This window comes from Bombina bombina, chromosome 1 (assembly GCF_027579735.1).
Source record: "Bombina bombina isolate aBomBom1 chromosome 1, aBomBom1.pri, whole genome shotgun sequence".
Lineage (NCBI taxonomy): Eukaryota > Metazoa > Chordata > Amphibia > Anura > Bombinatoridae > Bombina > Bombina bombina.
In genome coordinates, this window is record NC_069499.1 from 1321285073 (window position 1) to 1321308993 (window position 23921).

At 39.0% G+C, this 23921-nt stretch overlaps 1 protein-coding gene across 1 annotated transcript in view; it reads left to right on the forward strand.

The window, feature by feature from the left end:
- The window catches only part of ORC6 (origin recognition complex subunit 6), a 42268-nt gene extending 18684 nt beyond the window's left edge, over window positions 1-23584 (forward strand). The window contains exons 3-7 of the mRNA XM_053701872.1: window positions 4149-4312; window positions 4404-4493; window positions 11898-12010; window positions 13475-13543; window positions 23383-23584. Of these exons, the coding sequence (XP_053557847.1) occupies window positions 4149-4312; window positions 4404-4493; window positions 11898-12010; window positions 13475-13543; window positions 23383-23507 (561 nt within the window). The 3' untranslated portion in view covers window positions 23508-23584. The remainder of the gene's footprint in view (window positions 1-4148; window positions 4313-4403; window positions 4494-11897; window positions 12011-13474; window positions 13544-23382) is intronic.
- Window positions 23585-23921: the final 337 nt, after the last annotated feature.

Consider the following 23921-nt stretch of genomic DNA (forward strand, 5'->3'; position numbering starts at 1 on the left):
TCTCTACCTTATGTACAGCTAGAGTAGTGCAGCCGGGCTCTTGGGAGAACGTCACCTGCTTCTCCCACAGGAGCTGTCTTGCCTGTACCCTCTCGGTAGGGTTTAACCGGTCCCCTAGCTGCACAAGACTAGTGAGGTCAGTCTGGGGGTCCTTCTCTAATAAGTCGGCTAGGGGTAAATTCTCTGGGTCGTCTGCAGCAGGGGCACATCCTCTGGCCTCTCCTGATACTCCTTCAGCATGTTCACATTAAAGGATCGCTGGATCCTCTCATCTGCACAGCTGGCTATAATATAGGTAGTATCACACACCTGAGAACACCTTATACGGGCCCTGCCAAGATGCTTGCATCTTGTTGGTCTTCACAGGCTTGAGCACCAAAACCTTCTGTCCAACCTGGAAGACCCGCTGCCGGGCACCCTGATCGTACCACCCCTTCTGTCTCCCCTGGGCCACCTGGAGATTCTCTCTTACCATCAGAGACAGTTTCTCCATGCGGTCCCGGAGTTCCAGAACATATGACACGATGGGGGTTCCCTCCTGCTCTATCTCTCCCTCCCAGTGTCCTCTAATGAGATCCAGGGGGCCGCGGACCCTTCTCCCATAGAGTAACTCAAAGGGAGAGAACCCAGTAGATTCCTGGGGCACCTCTCTGTACGCAAATAGCAGATGAGGCAGGAATCGGGCTTACCCACCCGTTGACAGGTGTCACAAGTACTACAATATACCCGCACATCTCGGTTAAAATTGGGCCAGAAGAAATTCTGGGTGATCCTATGAGCGGTGCGGCGGGACCCTAGATGTCCAGCTAATGGTACATCGTGCCCAATCCGCAGAATCTCTTGCCGGTATTTCGCAGGCACCACCAGCTGCCGATTCTGTGGAGGGGCAGTACTTTTCTGGGCAGGTTTGGGGATTCTATATAGCCGATCCCCCACCCACTCATAACGTTCCCCATCTACCCCCTCTTCTCCAGCATCTGCCCTAGCCCTGTATTTCTGAAGGGTCGGATCCTCCCGGATTTCCCTCCCGTACGTCTCTGGGGTATCCCAGCTTAATGGGATCTGGTCTAGGGTACAAGTCGGGGGAGCGAGTCTTACCTGGGTCTCAGCAGCAGGTGGGTCGGTCTCGGTGGCACGGGTCTGGGCACGGGTAGTCACAGGGTTAACATCAGCGGGACCCATGGGAGCATAGGCAGAAACAAGGGGGGCCAAGTCATTTCCAAGAAGAACATCAGCAGGTAAGTCCTTCTTGACCCCCACATTCACAGGTCTAGCGCCCACTCCCCAATCCAAATGTACCCTGGCAACAGGTAGGCGGAACACATCGCCCCCTGCTATCCTCACAGCCACAGTGTCTCCAGTGTGCTGTTTCTCAGACACCAAGTTCTTTTGAAGCAAGGTCATGGTAGCACCAGTATCCCGTAGACCACTGACCTCCTTCCCATTCACTTTAACCAGTTGCCGGTTATTCCGGTGGGCAGCTTGCACAAGGTCTGCCTCATGTAGGATGCCCCAGCATTCTTGCACCTCTACGTAGCGGGCCGCAGGCTGAGGATTACGTGGGATTCCGCCGGCGGGTCTTCTCCAGGACTGCGCTTGGTTCGCTGCGTTTAGGGGACACTCTGGTCTTTTGTGCCCTAGTTGCTTACATCTAAAGCACCGAATAGGTTGTGAGTAGCACCGCGAATTGAACCGGGCTCTCTGAGGGTAGTTCGTGGCCGGAGGCCGTGTGGTATAGCGGTGCGCCGGGGTTTGGTAACTGGCAGCTACTGGGGGTCTGTACTCCACTCTAGCAGGGGGCTTAGTGGTAGCAGTGTCCAGTTTGCGGGCATCCGTATACTCATCTGCCAAGCGAGCCGCTTCCTGCAGGGTGGAGGGTTTACGGTCCCGCACCCACTCTCGAACTCCTGCGGGTAACTTGTCGAAGCAATGTTCCAACAGGAATAGCTGCAGCACCTCTTCCCCAGATACGGCTTGGCACCCCGCTATCCAGTGAGCTGCTGTGCAGTGCACCTTACATGCCCACTCAAGGTAGGAATCTCCAGCTAATTTAAGTGTCTCTGAACCGCCTCCGGTGTAACCGCATACCTGGAGAGCAGAGCCTCTTTTACCGTATTATAATCCCCGACTTCCTCATCTGGAATGGCCCGAAAAGCCTCACGGATAATTTTCCAGATAATATCGTGACCCAGTCCTCTGCGGGTACCTTGTGTAGTGCACATTGCCTCTCAAAATCCGCAAGGTACCCATCAATCTCTCCTTCTGTTTCCAGGAAGTTTTTAAAAGCTGCAAAACTTACTTTTCTCTTTTCCACTGGGTTTGCTGCAGCGCCGCTTTGGCGAAATAGGTTGGGGCCATAATATGCCAGTCTTAATTTAACCGTCCGATCAAAGCTTGCTTCTTCAGGAGTTCTGTCTGATATGCTGGGCCCATTGGTTCCTTCTGTCCCTGGTACTCTTTCCATCTTAGTCAGTATTGTAATAATTCCCCTCTTCCTGAGGTTACTGGCTTGTGTAGTTGCTCTTCTGGGCGATAAGGTTCATTCCGTCGCTTGCCACCAATTGTTACGGTACCAACAGGATACCAAGGGTTAACACCAGATGAACAATGTCCTGCATAGGGAATCAGCAACTCACAACCCAGCCAGTTTTTCCCCTCAAACATGAGACCAGGCTTCACATCAGGTTTACAACAGAATGACATTTTATTAAAGGCTAGATGCCTAGTATTTATACAGGTTTGACCCCAGATGGGGGGGTTGAAAGACTGTTGTACATTAGATGGAGGGAACACGCCCTTTGACATGATACAATAGAATACCTTGCTCAAGCTGATAACAACTTGAACACAAGACACACACTTGGCTTCTCTTATCACTGAGGCGTCTGCTCTCTAGATGTGATTAAACAATGGAATGTTTATTACTTAAACGTAATTATAGCACACAATAGCTGAGGCCAGCAAACCTGTCTTTAGAAATTAGCTTCTTAAAGCTAAACACAGTTAACTCCTTCAGTCCTGACAGAAGGGTCTGTCACAGGAGTAAATTAGAAAGTTGCTTAACCCTTTGAGTGCTAAGCGGAATTTAATATTCTGTTTTTTACTACTTTCAAGAAACTTTTTTTTTTTTTTTTTTTTTTTTTTTTACTACCCCCCCAGATCCCCAAGGCGTGTACCATTGGAAAGGTTAGGCGATTACCTTTCCAATGATGGGTCTTGGGGGTCTGTAGCTGCTTAGATCCCTGAGCTACAGGTTTCTAAGCAGCATGCCCCCTTTGCCTATACTTTGTATTGACAATTTGAAATAAAGTTGTGCAGTGACGTCATTGCACGTAACGGGAAGTAGCGGGTGGGGGTCCCCAGATTGCAAAAAAGGTAGTTGAGTGCTTATGAGTCAAGGTCATTAGCACTCAAGGGGTTAAAATTGCATGCTCTATCTGAATCGTGAAAGAAAAAAATTGGGTTTAGTGTCCCTTTTTAAGCTTCTGTGATATTACTGTATATCTGCAACTAGTTAAAGTGAAGATCAATTTCGATTAATTAGTGCCCGGGTTTTAAAAATCCTATAAAAAAACAAGGGCACTTTAATTCATCAAAATTGACATTTCACTTTTTTTTTTTTTTTTTTTTTTTTCCCAAAAACGTACCTTTTTAATCCTTAAGCCTGTCCAGCAATTCCCCCCCCCCCCCCAGCCGACAGAAGCCTATTCATACGTCGGAAATGACGAATCCGACTTCCTCCAATCACGGCTCCCCCCCCTGGGGGAATCATGGCCTCAGGCAACCCTGTGATTGGAGGAAGCCGGATTTGTCATTTTGGACCCGCGAAGAGGGGTTGCGACAGGCGGAGGAAGCGCTGCAGCGGCTGTCGGGATTAAAAGGTAAGTTTTTGAAGAAAACAAGTGAAATGTCAATTTTGGTGAATTGAAGTGCCCTTGTTTTTATTAAATATGATTATTAAAAACTGGGCACTAATTCATCGAAATTGACCTTCACGTTAAAAGAGCAAAGTGAAATAAGCCCTATTATCAATGCTGTTTTACAACTAATGCATTTTAAATAACCAATGGATATTACCATTGTTTTCTTCATGAAACAGGTAACTAAAAGTAAATAAAACCTTTTTAATTTCTTTCCTCCCCCTGTAGGGTTACCTAGTCAGGTTATCTGGCCTGAATAAACAAGTGTACCAGAGCTGTCTCAGATCCTTTGAGTGCTTGCTAGGTCTGGATTCCAAATTGGGTATTCGAGACCTAGCTGTTCAACATGGCTGCATGGAGGCTGTGAATACTGCATCGAAAATTCTCAACCGGTCTGCATATTCACCCTGTTTCATTATAAGTATATACCTTTCATAGCATGGATTACTTGTACAAAATCTTATATACCTTTTTGTTTTACAGATATGAGTCAACCCTGCCTCTAGCTCAACAGGAAGACCTTGATTTATCCAAACCACTATTCACCACTGCTGCACTTTATTCTGCTTGCAGGTACCGCTTAATACTGCACATGCTATGGAAGAAAAATTATAAATATTTTACATTGAATAGGTTTAGTGTTTGTGTTTTTTTTTTTTGTTCTTTATACATCCAGGTGATGGATTCCTAGTACATAATGCTTATGTAATACTTATTGGTTATATTTGGGATAGGGTTTATAATATTGAATAGCTGCTTCACTAGTAATTGTGGGCTTGGGTCCAGCTAAACTGGGTTGCCAAATAACTTTCTCTCCAGGCAGCAAAATACCTGACAGGGAAAGTTTCTTTCCTCAATTTACAATTATCTGGAGCATGGCGGTAGCACAGGCTTAGTAATAGGCCAGTTGTCCCCTTTCTGGCTATGCACTTTATTTGAGCTTCGCTGCTACAAGAGACCTGGTCAGAAATAGGATCAGTGTTACCACCATGTCATCCATCAGAATTCTCAGTGGTTCTTGTCCTCAAGACCTATTCCGTGTCTAATGTCAAAGCTCATCCGTGAGTTCCCCTTAATCTCTAGCCCACTCTAGGCTTTGTTCGGAGGCCAACAAGATTTCATTCTCCCAGGGCCATTCCCCTTCTGATCAGTGTCAACTCCAGCCTTATTGTTAAAGGGACATTAACAACAAAAAAATGTTTTTAGATATCCCCTTTTATTTACCCAGTTTTGCATAACCAACACGGTTATATTAATGTACTTTTTACCTCTGAATACCCTTTATCTAAGCTTCTGCATACAGACTCCTTATCTCGGATCTTCTAACAGACTTGCATTTCACACAATTAGTGCTGACTTTAACTCCACTAGGGTGAGCACAATGTTATCTATATGGCACCCATGAACAAACATTAAATGTTGTTATCTATTCACAGCCAAACTGAGAGAGGATGTGGCTTGGTTTTAGAAATTAGCCTTTAAAGGGACAGTCTACTCCAGAATTTTCATTGTTTAAAAATATAGATAATCCCTTTATTACCCTTCCCCCAATTTTGCATAACCAACAGTTATATTACTTTTTACCTGTAATTACCTTGTATCTTAGCCTCTGCAAACTTCCCCCTTATTTCAGTTCTTGACAGACTTGCATTTTAGCCAATAAGTGCCCCATAAGTTACTCCACGGGCGTGAGCACAATGTTATCTATATGGCACAAATGCCCTCTAGCTGTGAAAAACTGTAAAATATCTTGATATAAGAGGCGGCCTTCAAGGGCTTTGAAATTGGCACATGAGCCTACCTAGGTTTAGCTTTCAACTAATACCAAGAGAACAAATTTGATAATAGCAGTATAAGGAAAAATTGTATAAAATGACATGCCCTATCTGAATTATGAAAGTTAAATTTGAACTTTACTGTTCCTTTAATCACCTGCTAAGGAAGGCTTCATAACCTGGGGCAGTACATACAGAGCTGTGTACAAAAGTGGGAATGCTGTTTCTCTTGTTAATAATTACCATTGAAACTGTAATCTCCCTCATACTTAAAGGGACACTGTACTTTTCTTTCATGATTCAGATAGAGCATGCAATTTTAAGAATCTTTCTAATTTACTCCTATTGTCAAATTTTCTTTATTCACTTGGTATTTTTATTTGAAAAGCAAGAATTTAAGTTTAGATGCCGGCCCATTTTTGGTGAACAACCTGGGTTGTCCTTGCTGATTGGACAGCACCAATAAACAAGTGTTGTCCATGGTTCTGAACCACAAATTGACTGGCTCCTTAGCTTAGATGTCTTTTTCAAATAAAGAAAGCAAGAGAACGAAGAAAAATTGATAATAGGAGTAAATTAGAAAGTTGCTTAAAATTGCTTTCTCTATATGAATCACAAAAGAAAAAATTTGTGTTCAGTGTCCCTTTAATGTATATGAGAGAACTTTATTGCTGTTTACAACCGTTGTGTCCTAGGACTATGATCATGTCCTGTTTAATTATCTGCTGGTGCTACGTAGCTCCGTGTATTATAAGTTGAGCAGACAAGATCCTTAACTTGAGAAGTTGTCTGCTCACCTTCGCAGCATACCGGCAATGAATCATCATGGTTTTTCTGCTGCCCTTATATATCATTACACACTATAGTGAGCGTGAAAAGCCTGCCCTTTCCCTTGTGGGACCAATCCTGTGAGAGAAGGGCTTGTCAATCACCCTGAGTGAGTTTGAGGTGATTTTTCTTTGCCAGTTTTGATGTGCAAGTGTAAGAAGCAGCGGTCTAATCTCTACTGCTTCTTGAGTTATGGGAAGCAGGTTCACATATGCGAGTCTGCCCTCATTGGCTCCGGAGCAGCTAATGCTGCTTTTTGCATCGAGGCCTTAGTGTCAGTGCTGTTTGCCTTTATTGCTGGATGTCTGGTCTCCATGTGCTCTGAGCCTCTGACAGTCAGAGGAAAGCTGCTCTTGTTCTCTAGCAGTGTGCACAGCAGAATTTCAAAATGATCCTCTCCCACTTCTGTCTGCTGTTTATCTTCACCTCGGCAGGCTCAGTCTGCTGGAGTGACCAAAAAACAAAACTTCCAGAGATACTTTTTAATGCTGGCTGCCAGAGAGGACTGCTATTGTATTGTAGCCCTTCCTGGCAATCACAGGGTTAACTGTTTTCCAAATTCTAGCTACCAGGGGCAATAGGTTATGATGGAGAGGCTGTAGCTAGGTGCTTTATGGTTAAATGGTCCATTAGTCATTGAAGTGTAACTTTAGCAGAAGTCTGCTCTTATTTGTATTTTAATTACAATGATCTGATTTTAACTTTTTTTTCTTAACGTACATAATATTACATTTAAAAATATCTATATCTATATCTATCTATATCTATCTATATCTATATCTATATCTATATCTATATCTATATCTATATCTATATCTATCTATCTATCTATATCTATCTATCTATCTATATCTATCTATCTATATCTATCTATCTATATCTATCTATCTATATCTATCTATCTATATCTATCTATATCTATCTATCTATATCTATCTATCTATATCTATCTATCTATATCTATCTATCTATATCTATCTATCTATATCTATCTATCTATATCTATCTATCTATATCTATCTATCTATATCTATCTATCTATATCTATCTATCTATCTATCTATATCTATCTATCTATATCTATCTATCTATATCTATCTATCTATATCTATCTATCTATCTATCTATATCTATCTATCTATATCTATCTATCTATATCTATATCTATCTATATCTATATCTATCTATATCTATATCTATCTATATCTATATCTATCTATATCTATATCTATCTATATCTATATCTATCTATATCTATATCTATCTATATCTATATCTATCTATATCTATATCTATATCTCTGTTTAATTTTGACTTTAGCGTCCCTTTAAATTGAACGAATCAGAGCAGGCAGTTTTAAGAGATTTTCTAATCTTGCTTTTATTATCTGTTGCATTTTTTTTTTTAATTCTATACGCTTTCTGGGGCACCAGCTCTTGCTAAGCCATATGTGTACCTGTGAACACTTGAACCAGGGGGGCAGTAAATAGATGAAAAATAAATTTGTCTGGAAAAAAAATCTTTATTTGAAATTCATAGTTATTGCAATTACATTTCAAAATGACCTGCAGAATATTTTTATTTTTTTTACTAAAAAATCTCATCGCAGAAAGTGGAAAAAATGTCTGCTGTTTGGCCGAGGATACTTGGTATAATTTTTAAAAAAGGGGGGGAGGCAAGAAATTCTGAGAAAATACTTGTTACCAAGTCCTTGACAAATCGGGGAGAAAGATTGTAGAACACATACGGCTTAGACTCCAATTATTTTGCGTTTTTTGTAAAATGTTCCTGTACTGCAAACATCTCCCCCCCCCTCCCCCAATATACTGTATGCTTGAGGTGTTCATAGGCATTATAAAAATAGTTTACTGCCCGTTAAAACGAGTGTACAATTTCTATGCTTGATGAGCCACAGAACAAATTCATCTTAACTACATCCTCTTTAATCGGGTACAATGAAAAAATTGTGCTTTATGCGAAACTGCAACAGAATACAGTGTTAAGTGTGACAAATCAAATATCACAAATAATATAAAGTGGTATATAAACCAAAAACAAAATAGCGATATAATATCACAATGGGAGTATACGCTGTCCAAAACTTTTCTTTGTCTTGAATTAAACACCTCGAATTGAAGGAAGAAATAGTGCAATCCCCTTGAACAGGTACACCACCTCTACTGAATCTACTCAGGTTTTTCAGATTCGCAATACAGTCTGTAATTTGTAACAACTTTTCAAAATTATCTTCTCTTGATCTCTTGTTCGGAGAGTGAATCTAGGTAGGCTCATAAGGTCTCGGGAGTGTGCAAAAGGCTTTAGCATTATATGGCAAGTGTTTACAACAATGTATAACATTGCTACAAATGTTATTTTTTTTATTAGTCAGATCTCAATGTTATAGGTTTGTATACATTATTACATCAGATGGGAACAGCAGTAAAGTAGTACTAAAGTCAAATTTCTATTAAAGGAATAGTAAACCCCAAAATTTTCTTTTGATTCAGATAGAACATAAAATTTTAAACAACTTTCCAATTTAATTCGATTATCAAATTTGCTTCATTCTTGTTATCCATTTCTGAAGGGACAGCATTGCACTACTGATAGGAAACTGAAAATATCTATTTAGCCAATTATAAGAGACAAATGTCTGCAGGCACCAATTGGCAGCAGCTCCCATTAGTGTAAATGTGCATATTCATTTTTTAACAAGGGATACTAAGAACAAAGCACATTTGAAAATAGAAGTGAATTTAAGTGTCTTAAAATGACATTCTCTATTTGAATCATGCAAGTTTAATTTTGACTTTCCTTTCCATTTAAGCTTGTAGAAGAAAAGCAGTTAAAGGTATATTCCGGTCAAAATTGAAATGCACATAGATGAATAACATCAAGTAGAAACACATTTGCAATATACACTGTACATGTATTGTAGATACTCTAGTATAACGCCACTCGTGTATAATGCAACGGGATAGCTATAATCTGGAAATGGGAGAAAAGTTCAAGACACAAGGAGCAAAAAAGTATAAATAATAAAAAAAAAAAAAACCTATTTTACGGAGCATAAAAGTATACATTTTAATATCAAAAAATGAAAACAAAATTTTACGGTACATACCGTAATTGTAACATACGGTAAACAGTAACAAAGGAATATAGTAAACTACTGAGTACAGGCCTTCCGGTACTGAATATTAAAATCCTAAATCGGTGTCTAAATCCTCTTCTGCAAACAGTGAAATTATGTCATCTTGAGATTCTGCAGTATCCAGATAAGGATCAACAGTATCCTTGGTCTCATCCTCCAAATTTTCTTTATCTTCGTAGATGGCATCATCTTCGTTCCCATCCATGGCATTGCTTATGCCACTTTTTTACGGAAGGATTTCTGAATTTCTGGCGGCATTGATTCCCAGGTTTTTTAACCCAACGACAAACAGTGATATCTGAGGCAGGCCAGACTTGGTGGTGGTTGTTACCGCATCAGTGCATTCCAATCGGCCCACATCTGGCAAAGTCTGTCTTTAAATCGCTTGTTTGGACAAACGTTGAGCGGTTGAAGTTGTGATGTCAATCCACCTGGAATAACGGCAATGTCAGTGCACTTATTGCTGATTTGAATGCTGTCTTTAAGATGAGCACTAAACATGTCCCACACCAGTAATGCTCTTTTGCAGCGCAGATTGCCAGTTCGACAGCACCAAACATTATCAAGCCAGAATTTCACTCTGTTTTCGTCCAACCAGCCTTTTTGTTGAGCTCGAACAAGGACACCAGATGGGAATTTCGCATTTTATTGGCAGAGTTTTTCCCTTTAAAAATCAGTGGTTTCAGTTTTGTGCCATCAGCCATGCAGGATAGAACGACACTGAAGTGAGTTTTCTCGTGACCGGTTGTCTTCACGAGAACAGTGTTCTCTCCTTTTGGTATGAACAGAACGGTTTCCATCAAATCAAACGTCATGGGTGTTGCATCCAAGTTGCCAATCTGACCAGGCTCATAGTTGTGGTGTTAATGAAGTTTAGGAACAAATATGTGAAAGCTGTCAATCTTTGCTTAGAGATCCTTTGGCAGTTTATGAGATAGCTTTGTTCTTTGGCGTAACGTTAAATTTTGCCTTTCCATAAAGCGTGTACGCCATCCTGCTGAAGCTACGAAATTCGTATTAACACCAACCTCACCAGACTTCTTGAGTTTTAATGCTTGGAGATGTATAGCGGTTCGTGAAATGGCATAGCCGTTATTTCTGTGCTCCATGACTCAATCATATAAAGTTGATTTCAGTTTTGGATATGCAGATGATATCCGTCTGCGGCATCATTTCTAGTTCTGCTTTCTTTTTACGCTAGTAACGAACTGTACTCTCTGCTATACCAAACTGACAAGCAGTAGCTGAATTATTGCTTGATACGGACACTTCTAACATCTAGCTTAAATGAAGCATTGTATGACGAGCTGGTGAGGTTGGTGTTTGAATTTTATAGCTTCAGCAGAATACGGGTCATGAGAACTCGCTTCAGTCATTCTGTCCTGTATGGCTGGCACAAAACTGAAAACACTGGTTATTTTTAAGTTAAAAACTCTGCCGCACACATGCGAAATTTCCATCATCGTTGAGAGTTCAACCAAAAGGCTGGATGGACAAAGACTGAGTGAAATTCTGGTTTGATAATGTTTGGGACATGTTTAGTGCACATCTTAAAGGCAGCATCAAATCGGATAAACTCTCAAATATACCGCGACCCCTCCACTTTGTATCTTATTTTATGTCTCAAAGATCTTGCGTTCTACTAGAGTATCTACGGTACACTGTTTTAGTGTAGCTGCTCTGAGCACCAGTGGGGCTTGTATCATGTCGGCAACTGAGTCCATTACTAGATGGTACAAGCACCTTAGGCTCTCTGAGCAAGTGCGGTGTTTAAAATGCTGGTGCACGGTGCATACTTAAATACACCTTTGAAACGGCTATAGCGTTTTTTTAGAAACATTTCTGCTAATACACATATTACAAAAATGCTTCTGTTCAATAATATGCACCCACATGGTTTACAATTTTGGGATACAAAACAGTCTTTTTTTTCATTGATAAAAAAAAAAAAAACTAAACACTACATAATAGAAATCATTGCAGTATGTATTCACCATTTTAAAAGTATTTTACTTTTAAAAGTTGTTTAACACAATCTGTTTTTTATGTTTACTTGGATTCAACATGTTTTTGCTTTTTTACTAAAGGAGCATTGTTTCATATCTTTGTTTTTACGTATGCATCCCCTGTCAGCACTTACTCTGTCCCTTTTAATAGTAATATTTGTTTACAAATACACATTTTATATATATATATTTTTTTTTTTTTTTTTTTTTTTAGATGCCTCAAGTTAAAAGCTGAAAAGAATAAGTTCATAGCTGCCTCTGGGGTGAAAAAAGGAATATTTGACCGTCTCTGCATTCAGCTGGAAAGGCTAGGCTCACAGATCATAGGTGAGTTACTGTTCTCTTATGTACCTAAAGATTTGCATACTTTGATTAGTCATTTGGTTAGGGCAGTGGCATTTAGTAGTCCCTTTTTAAAAAAAAATAAAAAAAAAAATATATATATATATATATATATATATATATATATATATATATATATATATATATATATATATAATTTTTTTATATTTTTGTTTGTTTGTGTGACAAACTTATTTCTTTTAATGGATGGTAAATTTCAAATTTAAACTTTCATGATTTCGATAGAGCATGCAATTTTTAAAGTCCATACAATACATAGACATACAGACACGGCTATATTACACATTGTCATTGTTTGCAAACTCTAGTAAGCCGTTTATAACCATTCCTAATTGGCCTCAACAGAAAAGGTAAACTAAGTTACAATAAGGTGGAACCCACTGCTTTATGGACATTAACTTTACTATTTTTTCAATATTTAAACAGCTAATATTTTTAAAAATGCATGAAGAAATTGTCAGGCTAATCTTTGCTCTGAACACATCATTCAATCCCTCTTGGGGTCAATGTCCTTTAACCCCTTCATGTATGAGGATGTGCCAGGAACGTCCTACAAAAAAATACCCTTCGTGACCAAGGGCGTTCCTGGCACGTCTGGGGTTTTAAGCAGTGGAAGCGATCCTGGGGAAAAAATTATCAAAGGATCTGGGAGGGGGAGAGGAAGGGGGTATGGGGGGGGTGGGCAGCTACACTACAGAAATAAAAATAAAAAATAAAAATTGGGGGGGGGGGGGGAGGGTTAGAAAGCTGTTATTTAAAAAAAAAAAAAAAAAAAATTCTTTCTTTTAGTACTGGCAGACTTTCTGCCAGTACTTAAGATGGTGGACAATTGTGGGGTGGGGGAGGGAAGATAGCTGTTTTGGAGGGATCAGGAGGGTGGGAGGTTGATCTCTACACTAAAGCTAAAATTAACCCTAAAAGCTCCCTAATTAACTCCTTCACTGCTGGGCTTAATACATACACGTGTGTTTACCAAAAAGCAAAGCCATATATGTCTGCTATTTCTGAACAAAGGGGATCCCAGAGAAGCATTTACAACCATTTTGTGCCATAATTGCACAAGCTGTTTGTAAATTTCAGTGAGAAACCTAAAGTTTGTGAAAAAGGTAACAATTTTTTTTTTTTTATTTCATCGCATTTGGCAGTGAAATGGTGGCATGAAATATACCAAAATGGGCCTAGATCAATACTTGTTAACAAAGCTGGTTTCTGGTTATTAACATCCTAGTCAACGATTTTCTTATTTATATAAAACGTGAAATTCTCTGCAGAAGTATAAAACACAAGATGACTGTGTGTGTTTATAGAGGCTTTTTTTTTTTTTTTTGCCATTTTAAATTGTTTAGCTCATAAAATATGGTTCCAGCTAACTAAGCGTGAGAAAGTGTCTACTCTACTGCTCTGATCTCCATTGTTTCTCTAACACAGTTGAGAATGCTGAGATGACTGAAAAGCCGCGTAAAAAGACCCTGATGGACTGTATAGAAAAAGATTCAGGTATGATACTATTTTTATTTTTTTCTCTCTCTCATGGTAAACTTTGTGTTTTGCAGAGAGCATGACCGGATACTGCCCACAATGATTGTGTAACAGGTTAAAAGAATATCGCTCCTAAATAACAAATATGTTTGATATGAACATGGCTAAATATTTCATAACATAATTCTTAGCTTGTGTAAAACAGGCAATTTTTCTCCCAGAAATATACGTTACAGTATAATGAAACCTTTTTTTTTTTTTTTTTCCATAGTGTGATTTTTAAACTACTTTCTAATTTACTTAAAGGGACAGTCTACACCAGAATTTGTATTGTTTAAAGAGAGAATCTTTTTATTACCCATTCCCAGGTTTTGCATAACCAAAACAGTTCTATTAATATACTTTTTACCTTTTGATTACCTTGTATATAAGCCTCTGCAGACTGCCCCCTATTTTAGTTATTTTGACAGACATGCATTTTAGCCAATCAGTGCCGACTCCTAGGTAACTGCGTGCATGAACTAACACCCTCTAGCTGTGAAAAATTCTCAAATGCATTCAGATAAGATGGCCTTCAAGGGCTAAAAAAATAGCTTATGACCTACCTAGTTCTAGCTTTCAACTAAGAATACCAAGATAGCAAAGCAAAATTGAAAATAAAAGTAAATTGGAAAGTTGCTTAAAATTATATGCCCTATCTAAATCGTGAAAGTTTAATTTTGACTAGACTGTCCCTTTAAATTTATATTTTTACACAACTCTTCTATAGCCAATACTTCAGTATAGGTATGGATCAGTGACGTGCAGTGAGCTCAGAGGCTAGTGAGGCAGTGGCTATGATAGGCCTGAGAAGCACATATATGAACCTAATAGAGGTAACTTAAATTTACGATTAAATTAGCCGGTTACACAATGACGATTAGAATAGTATCTAATATCTTGTATTTAAGCCTCTGCAGACAGTCCCCTTATCTCAGGGCTATTTATTTATTATCTATTGACTTGCATTTTAGCCAGTTAGTGCTGTGTCCTGCACAACCCCACAGGAGAGACAACAATGTTATCTATAATACACACATAAATTAGCAGTCTAAGAGGCTGTCTGTAGTGGCTTAAACAGTCAGAAATTTAGAGATTAAACGGTTATAAAGTATATTAATATAACAATGTTAATTGTGCAAAGCTGGGGCATGGGTAATAAAGGCGTTATCTATCTTTTCAAATAGCGATTTTGGTGTAGACTGAATTCTGACCCAGGCAGGATGAAATACAAGCACACAAACAAGGCTTCCAAACAATCTGACCACATGTTAAAACCAGAAACTCCCTAATGCAACTAATGCATAAAAATGCAGGGGATGACTGGCAATTTTGGAACCAGGGGGCGAGTACAATTCAGTGGCCCAAGTACTGAAACCCTGCCCACTATGAAATTCTATATCTAATAGTTAAATTACAAGGAAAGTAAAGCACCTAAGAAATGATAGAAATAAGGCTATAAAAACAGAATTTCAATGGAAAAAAACATATATATTTTTTCTAACATCAATGTATAGCCTTAGCATACTGCTGACATCATGTACATTTCCAGAAAACTGCTGACATCCATGTACAGTCCTAACATACTACTGACATCCTTGTACAGCCCCTTACAAAACCATTAATCAGGGCCCCCACACATACATAGATTCACATACACACAGAAACACACTAGGACATACAGAGGCATTAACACATACAGACACACACAGTGACACACACAGAAACAGACACATACAGAATCACACACAGAAATATGCACTCAGATATACAAGAAGACTCACACAGACACACACAGACACGCAAGCACCATCAGATACCATATACACATAGGAACCAACATACACAAAACCAGGCACCACATGCACACAAACAGGCACCCAAAAAGCACAGACAAGAAGCCACATACATCATCACTCACACATACACAAGCACCCACAGGAATACACACTAAGAGGCTGGATAAACCACAAATATATACAGACAAGCACACACACACTCAGATACACACACATACACACTTCCACGTGACTTTTACATGAGTTAAATATATAATAGTTGAATAAAATGTTTTATTAATATTATATGCCAGTTGTACTTGACAAGATGGAGTGCCCCCCTGCTCCTACTTACTGTGTGCCAGTAATACACTACATTTGATTAAGATTAAGGGCCTTTTACAACCACTTATTACAGTTTTCTGCCACATGACTCCCTTCCCTCATTTATGCCACTCATCATATACCATATTAAATCTGCCAATCAGTTCCCCTACTCACATGAATGCCAGCTAAATGACACAATATACCAGGCAAGATGCAAGACTCCATGCCCCCATACATTCACTGAGAGATATCACAGCTCACTTGAGGATTTAATATGAAAACCACTAATAATAATATATCATATAAAATAATTTTTTAATACTAAAAATATAAAAACTATGCTTTTTAATAAATGACAGACAGATCATCATATTACAGAAAGACAATAAAAAGTGATGTGTTATAAACAGGAAAACCCAAAAGCATGGGAAACTGCAGTAAAAAAAAGTTTATTCATTGAAGGAAAACAACATTAGGATGACAGAGTGAAGTACTGACCTTAAATCAATCAGTCTATCTAATCCACATACATAGAAACAAAACCAGCACAGTTTTGTTCTCTTTAGTTTTCAGTGCACATAACTAAGATACTCAGAAGTGTCTAGACCCAGTAGATCTCACCTTATATCTTGGGTGACATAGGAGTGTACTCGGCAGTGACTGTTTTACAGGAGGGAATGTACATTGTTTATTATACAGACCAGAAGAGGTTCCTGCATAAAAAGGCACTAGCATTTCCTTTTTTGCACAAGGGCACCAGCTAGTGACAACACAATACTTACTGAGAGCTGTAGTAATAAAGCATAATTTATTATACAGACCAGAAGAGGTTCCTGCATAAAAAAGGCACTAGCATTTACTTTTTTTGCACAAGGGCACCAGCTAGTGACAACACAATACTTACTGAGAGCTGTAGTAATAAAGCATCATTTATTATACAGACCAGGAGAGGTTCCTGCATAAAAAAGGCACTAGCTTTTCCTTTTTTGCACAAGGGCACCAGCTAGTGACAACACAATACTTACTGAGAGCTGTAGTAATAAAGCATTTATTATACAGACAAGGAGAGGTTCCTGCATAAAAAAGGCACTAGCTTTTCCTTTTTTGCACAAGGGCACCAGCTAGTGACAACACAATACTTACTGAGAGCTGTAGTAATAAAGCAGGCTCTGCAGTCAATGTTGTTAACTGGTTAAAAAGCAGCAAATTGCCAGATGACATTAAAAACACATATTCACAATAAAAAGTTAAAATAAACTGCCAGCAAAATGTGGGAAGCTATTATCATTACCAGCACTCCTCAGTCACAACAGACAACATTGTTAACCCCTTAATGACCGAGGACGTGCAGGGTACGTCCTCAAAAAAAAAAAAAGGCAGTTAATGCCTGAGAACGTACCCTGCACGTCCTCGGTTTGGAAAGCAGTTGGAAGCGATCCTGCTCGCTTCCAGCTGCTTTCCGGTTATTGCAGCGATGCCTCGATATCGAGGCATCCTGCAATAACACTGTCTGGCCATCCGATGCAGAGAGAGCCACTCTGTGGCCCTCTCTGCACCGGACATCGATGGCCGGTATCGTTGGTGGGTGGGAGCTGACTTGGGAGGCGGGTGGGCGGCCATCGGTGAGATGCGTAAGGTGGAGGGGGGCGGGATCGGAAGCGGAGCCGACGGGGGCGCGCACGGGCGCGTGCACGGGGGGTGGCGGGCGCGTGCACGGGGCGGGAGCGGGTGGGAACCGCTACACTACAGAAAAAAAGTGAAAGAAAAGTAAAAAAAACATTAAATAAACGTGTTTTTTTTTTCACCATCTAAGGGATCTGGAAGGGGTGGGGGGTTGGTCTTGGGGGGGGGGGGAAAGCTACACTACAGAAAAGGGACATTTTTTATTTAAAAAAAGCATTTTTTTCACTAAACTGGGTACTGGCAGACAGCTGCCAGTACCCAAGATGGCGCACATTAAGTCAGAGGGGGAGGGTTAGAGAGCTGTTTAGTGGGGGATCAGTGAGGTTGGGGGCTAAGGGGGATCCCTACACAGAAGCATATGTAAATATGCTAACAAAAAATGCACAAAAAAGCCCAAATATACCTTTTATGTTAGTACTGGCAGAGTTTCTGCCAGTACTTAAGATGGCGGGGACATTTGTGGGGTAGGGGAGGGAAGAGAGATGTTTGGGAGGGATCAGGGGGTCTGATGTTTCAGGTGGGAGGCTGATCTTTACACTAAAGCTAAAATTAACCCTGCAAGCTCCCTACAAGCTACCTAATTAACCCCTTCACTGCTAGCCATAATACACGTGTGATGCGCAGCGCCATTTAGCAGCATTCTAATTACCAAAAAGCAACTCCAAAGTCATATGTCTGCTATTTCTGAACAAAGGGGATCCCAGAGAAGCATTTACAACCATTTGTGCCATAATTGCACAAGCTGTTTGTAAATTATTTCAGTGAGAAACCTAAAATTGTGAAAAATTTTACGTTTTTTTTTTTAATTTGATCGCATTTGGCGGTGAAATGGTGGCATGAAATATACCAAAATGGGCCTAGATCAATACTTGGGGTTGTCTACTACACTACACTAAAGCTAAAATTACCCCAAAAAGCTCCTTACATGCTCCCTAATTAACCCCTTCACTGCTGGGCATAATACATGTGTGGTGCACAGTGGCATTTAGCGGCCTTCTAATTACCAAAAAGCAATGCCAAAGCCATATATGTCTGCTATTTCTGAACAAAGGGGATCCCAGAGAAGAATTTACAACCATTTATGCCATAATTGCACAAGCAGTTTGTAAATAATTTCAGTGAGAAACTGAAAGTTTGTGAAAAAATTTGTGAAAAAGTGAACAATTTTTTGTATTTGATCGCATTTGGCGGTGAAATGGTGGCATGAAATATACCAAAATGGGCCTAGATCAATAATTTGGGATGTCTTCTAAAAAAAAATATATACATGTCAATGGATATTCAGGGATTCCTGAAAGATATTAGTGTTCTAATGTAACTAGCGTTAATTTTGAAAAAAAATGGTTTGAAAATAGCAAAGTGCTACTTGTATTTATGGCCCTATAAGTTACAAAAAAAGCAAAGAAGATGTAAACATTGGGTATTTCTAAACTCAGGACAAAATTTAGAAACAATTTAGCATGGGTGTTTTTTGGTGGTTGTAGATATGTAACAGATTTTGGGGTTCAAAGTTAGAAAAAGTGTGTTTTTTTTTCCATTTTTCCTCATATTTTATAATTTTTTTTATAGTAAATAAGATATGATGAAAATAATGGTATTTTTAGAAAGTCCATTTAATGGCGAGAAAAACGGTATATAATATGTTTGGGTACAGTAAATGAGTAAGAGGAAAATTTCAGCTAAACACAAACACCGCAGAAATGTAAAAATAGCCTTGGTCCCAAACGGACAGAAAATGGAAAAGTGCTCTGGTCACTAAGGGGTTAATAGGTAGAAAGCTTACAGAGCACAATAAAAGCATTAATATTAACACTATCATTTAACACAGAGCTTTCCAAACTTGTTATGTTGGTGACACACTTTTTAGACCTACATCATTTCGCGACACATTAATTCAGTTGTACTAGCAAAAAGGAGGTTAAACTAACTTGTGTTAAGAGATACGGACACATACATAAATGATATAATAACGTAATGTATTTACAAGTAACAGTAAGTATCTGCAAGAATAAAAACAAGTTTAATAAAACAAATAGCTACTTACTATTTTAATGGGATGTATGAGGTTGATGGGATGAACACAATTTCTGAATATTTAGTGGAATATTAGATAAAGACACTCACATTTCATCATCAAGCATTTTTAAGCTTCCACTTCCTATCCATATATCAAGAGCAGGAGAAGCAATGCACTACTGGGAGCTAGTTGCCAAAAAACCCACTGACTTCAGCTCAGCATTTAAGCTGCCGCCCTCAGAGTTCGGTGAGTCCGATTGACTACTGCCCACGCTGCAAACACACTGCTGTCCCACTCACTGACTACACATGCAGTCATGAGCCAATTAAGGAGACTACACATGCAGTCATGAGCCAATTAAGGAGACTACATGTGCAGTCAGGAGCCAATGTGCTGCCAATGGGAATAGTTTCAGTTCCCACTGAGCTGCGCCAATAGGTTAAGATGATCTGTATCCCCCTAGGTATCAATCACGTGTCAACCATGTGATATGCGTAGCAGGCAGGCGGAAAGTCAGAAACCAAAAAAAAAAAAATTAAAAAGAAATTGGTGCTGAAGCAGGGACACACCTACACACTGCTGCCGACACACTAGTGTGTCCCGACACACAGTTTGGAAAGCACTGATTTAACAGAATGAGGAAAGCTATGAACCTTATCCCTTACTGTGCACTTCTTCCTGCAGTCCTTATTCTCCCCTCTTGTCTTGTTTCTAGTGAAGCCTGTGCTAGTGGGAGGGTCCCAGACTGGATCACAGTAACAGGAAGTCAGTGAACATCAGACAGGGCCAGCCCTGCATAACTAATAATGCCAAGAAGAGTTTTACTTCTCTGATTGGCTCTCTCCCTAAGAGGCATCATGAGGGATGCCTCCTATTGGTCATTATTTTTGCTTCAGGTAGTTTTAAGTTACCACCAGTGGGTGGCGCTGCTGCTATTGAAGAAATGTATCCATGTTTTGCTATGAAGAGATGCAGTCCTGTATGATGCCTCTCCATAGCATTACATGGGTGGAAAAAAATGATTTTTTTTTTTTTACAATTTTTTCTTAATTAAAATTTAACTACACTTTGGCCCCATATGGCAGGGGAAGCAGTGCCTCCCCTGCCTCCTATGACTGCACGTCCCTGGTATGGATACCACAGGCAAAATAGACTATTTCAAATGAATGCCGATATAAACTTTTACGTTTACTCCAGAAGGTAAACTGGATTATTGGGAACAAATTAAAGGGTTGAAAACGTTAACGTAAACTGTCTTTAATTAGTTAAAGCTTCAGTCTTTTCCCCCAAACTGGCCATTTAAGGCATTTACATCTCTCTGCACCTTAAAGGGACATAATACTCATATGCTAAATCACTTGAAACTGATGCAGTATAACTGTAAAAAACTGACAGGAAAATATCACCTGAGCATCTCTATGTAAAAAAGGAAGATATTTTACCTCACAATCTCCTCAGCTCAGCAGAGTAAGTTCTGTGTAAAAAGTTATACTCGACTGCTGCTCAGCTGCAGGTAAAAAATAAATGAAGAAATGAACAGCAGCCAATAGGCATCAACAGTGCTGAGGTCATGAACTCTTTTACTGTGATCTCATGAGATTTGACTTAACTCTCACGAGGTTTTATAGTAAACTTCCTTAAGCTGAATAGGGAAATAAGATGAGTGCACGTAAGCTCGCTCCTTCCGCTGTCCTGGGACAGACATACTGATATGCTGCTTAGAAGTCCTTTTCAATAGGATGTGGCTACTGAGAAACTTTTGAGGTAAAATATCTTTCTTTTTTACATAGAGATGTTCAGGTGATATCTTCTAGTCATCTTTTTACAGCTATACTACATAACTTCCAAATGTTTAAACATTTGGGTATTATGGCCCTTTAAGGTAAAAGCTGTATAGCGCTTTTTTCATAGAAACATCAGTGTTTCCACTAGAGCTGGGAGTTATGGGCAAGGATATGCAAATGAGCTCCACACTACCTCACATTGTTTGCTTCCTGTATTGCTTTTAATCGGGGTTTTCCTCATGCCAGAGCACTGCTCCCCAGGCAGGGCTAAGCTATTAATGGGTGTGAAGAAATTAGAAAATGTAAGTACCTACAGTTATTTATAATAACAAATTGTGACCTTTGACCTTTTTAGATAGTGCATGAGCAGATTGTTATATGGTTCTATTATATATCCACAAGTAATGGAATTGGTATTTTTATTCACGCCTATGAGCTAATTTAATGGTAATGGAAGTGTACTGTATTTTTGTTTTCCCTTAACCTGTTTAGAATAACTTGTTATACCAAATGCAGATTTATATAGGAAATTGTTCCTTAAGTTTTATTTTTCTGTATGGCAATAGCTTTCTCTGCTGAACCACAGCCTAATTAAATGGACTGAGCTTGCATGGAGAGTAGACCTCATTAGCTTATCTATGTATATTTACACACAATCTTCCTTATCTCTATTTGAATCCAATACTTAGAACAATGGAAAATGGTCATTTTAGCTTGTCCCAGTGTGGGAGTGTGGTTGCTTCAGCATCTTCTTATTTATATAGCTTTTGTATAACCTGTACATATTCATCAATCCCAGGTGCACTCGTGCTGAGAAATGGACTTAATATTTCTTTAGAAGACCCTGCAGTAGCAGAGTCCCTTGTTTCAGCCCACAGATCACTTGAAAGACATGAAACTCATATAAAAGCCTTTCATATGCTCATGTAAGGTGCAAGCGACTGATGTAAAAACATCCGTAACTTGCAGCAGCACTTAGGGGGGAATGCCATCTCACTTTCTCTTTGTCCTTTGAAATGAGGAGGGATTTCTTCTCCTCCTAGAACATACTTTTTTCAAATAAGATGGTCACATGCCCATTTGTCTGAGCTATGTTGCCCTTTCTCAAATACATTGAAAAGCTGAAGAACCCTTATTTGAATGCAACAATCCTACTTTAAATGAGTGATCCTGTATCCAGCTGCTTGGTGATTGTCTTAAAGGGATACTGAAACCAATTTTTTTTTTCCATGATTCAGATAGAGCATGCAATTTAAAGCAACTTTCTAATTTACTCCTATTTTTTCTTCATTCTTTTGCTATCTTTATTTGAAAAGCAAGAATGTAAGTTTAGAAGCCGGAACATTTTTGGTTCACAACCTAGATAAAAAACAGTAGATGGGTCTGGACTAATACCTCAAATAACTCGAGGCCAACTCCAATGTATACTGTGATCCCTCAAACACAGTTAGAAATTATTAGATAAACGAGAAAAGTTAGGAGTGGCGCGCTGGGCTAAAGAGTTAAAATAAAATATGCAAGTATCCAATATACTTGGTTCACAACCTGGGTTGTCCTTGCTGATTGGAGATCACCAATAAACAAGTGCTGTCCATTGTACTGAGCCAAAAATTGGCTGGCTATTTAGCTTAAATGCCTTTTTCAAATAAAGAAAGCAAGAGAACGAAGAAAAATTAATAGGAGTAAATTAGAAAGTTGCTTAAAATCGCATGCTCTATCTGAATCATGAAGGGAAAAAAATTGGGTTTAGTGTCCCTTTAAAGATTACACGTCTCAAAGCATTTCCTATTATGGGGGTTATGGCTTATTTTTTTGTGTGTGCTTTTTGTTTGATACTATGCTTCTATCCCTGCCCAAGCTGACTCATCAATGTCAATTGGATTAAATCACTCCTATAAGAAATCAGTTTTGTATAGTATTTTGATTTGCAGCATTTTGGAAACTTATGCAGAAAATAAGTAGGTATAAAATTATTTAAAGAGACAGTCTAGTCAAAATTAAACTTAATGATTCAGATAGGGCATGCAATTTTAAACAACTTTCCTTTTTACTTTTATCAACAATGCTAGTTCATGTGTGCCATACAGATCACAGGAGTGAGCACAATGTTAATTTATTTGAGCATCTCTAACTGCAACATGCTTCTTAGCCTGACTCTTTCCTCTGGTAAGCAGCAATATAGTTTTAATTAAACTTCTATATCTTTTTATAATCCTGGTCTCTTTGCAGAAGTTGAGGAGGGGGAGGAAGTACCACAAAAGAAGCCTTGTACATCATCTGTCAACGAACAAGAGTATCAAGAATGGAAGAGGAAAATATTAGAGAATGCAGCTAAAGCAGCAAAGGAAAATTAATATTTTATGACTTGCACCCTGCAGGTGATAAGAGCTCAGGGTTTTTAGTAAGCTTTATTCTTAAACGGACTTTAAACTTTTTTTTTTTTTTTTTTTTTTTTTTTTTTTTTAAATAATGAAATGTATGGATCTTGCAAGTTCACTATGTACATATTGGTCAATTATGTAACTGAATTGGTGTACAAAAAAAAAATGCTCAGACACGGTTATACAATTATCCGGGGGGTGGCGGGGGGGGGACAAAACACAAACCGTAAATGTTTCTAAGCATTTTTTTTTTCCTGTGTTTTTGGTCCCATAGCTAGTAAAGTACCCAAACAAGAATTTTGAATTATGGAATTGATCGGATTGGAAAATCTGGCTCTGTTAATTATGTTGGTCTATTACTAATGGAGTTCCTAAAAAGAACTCATA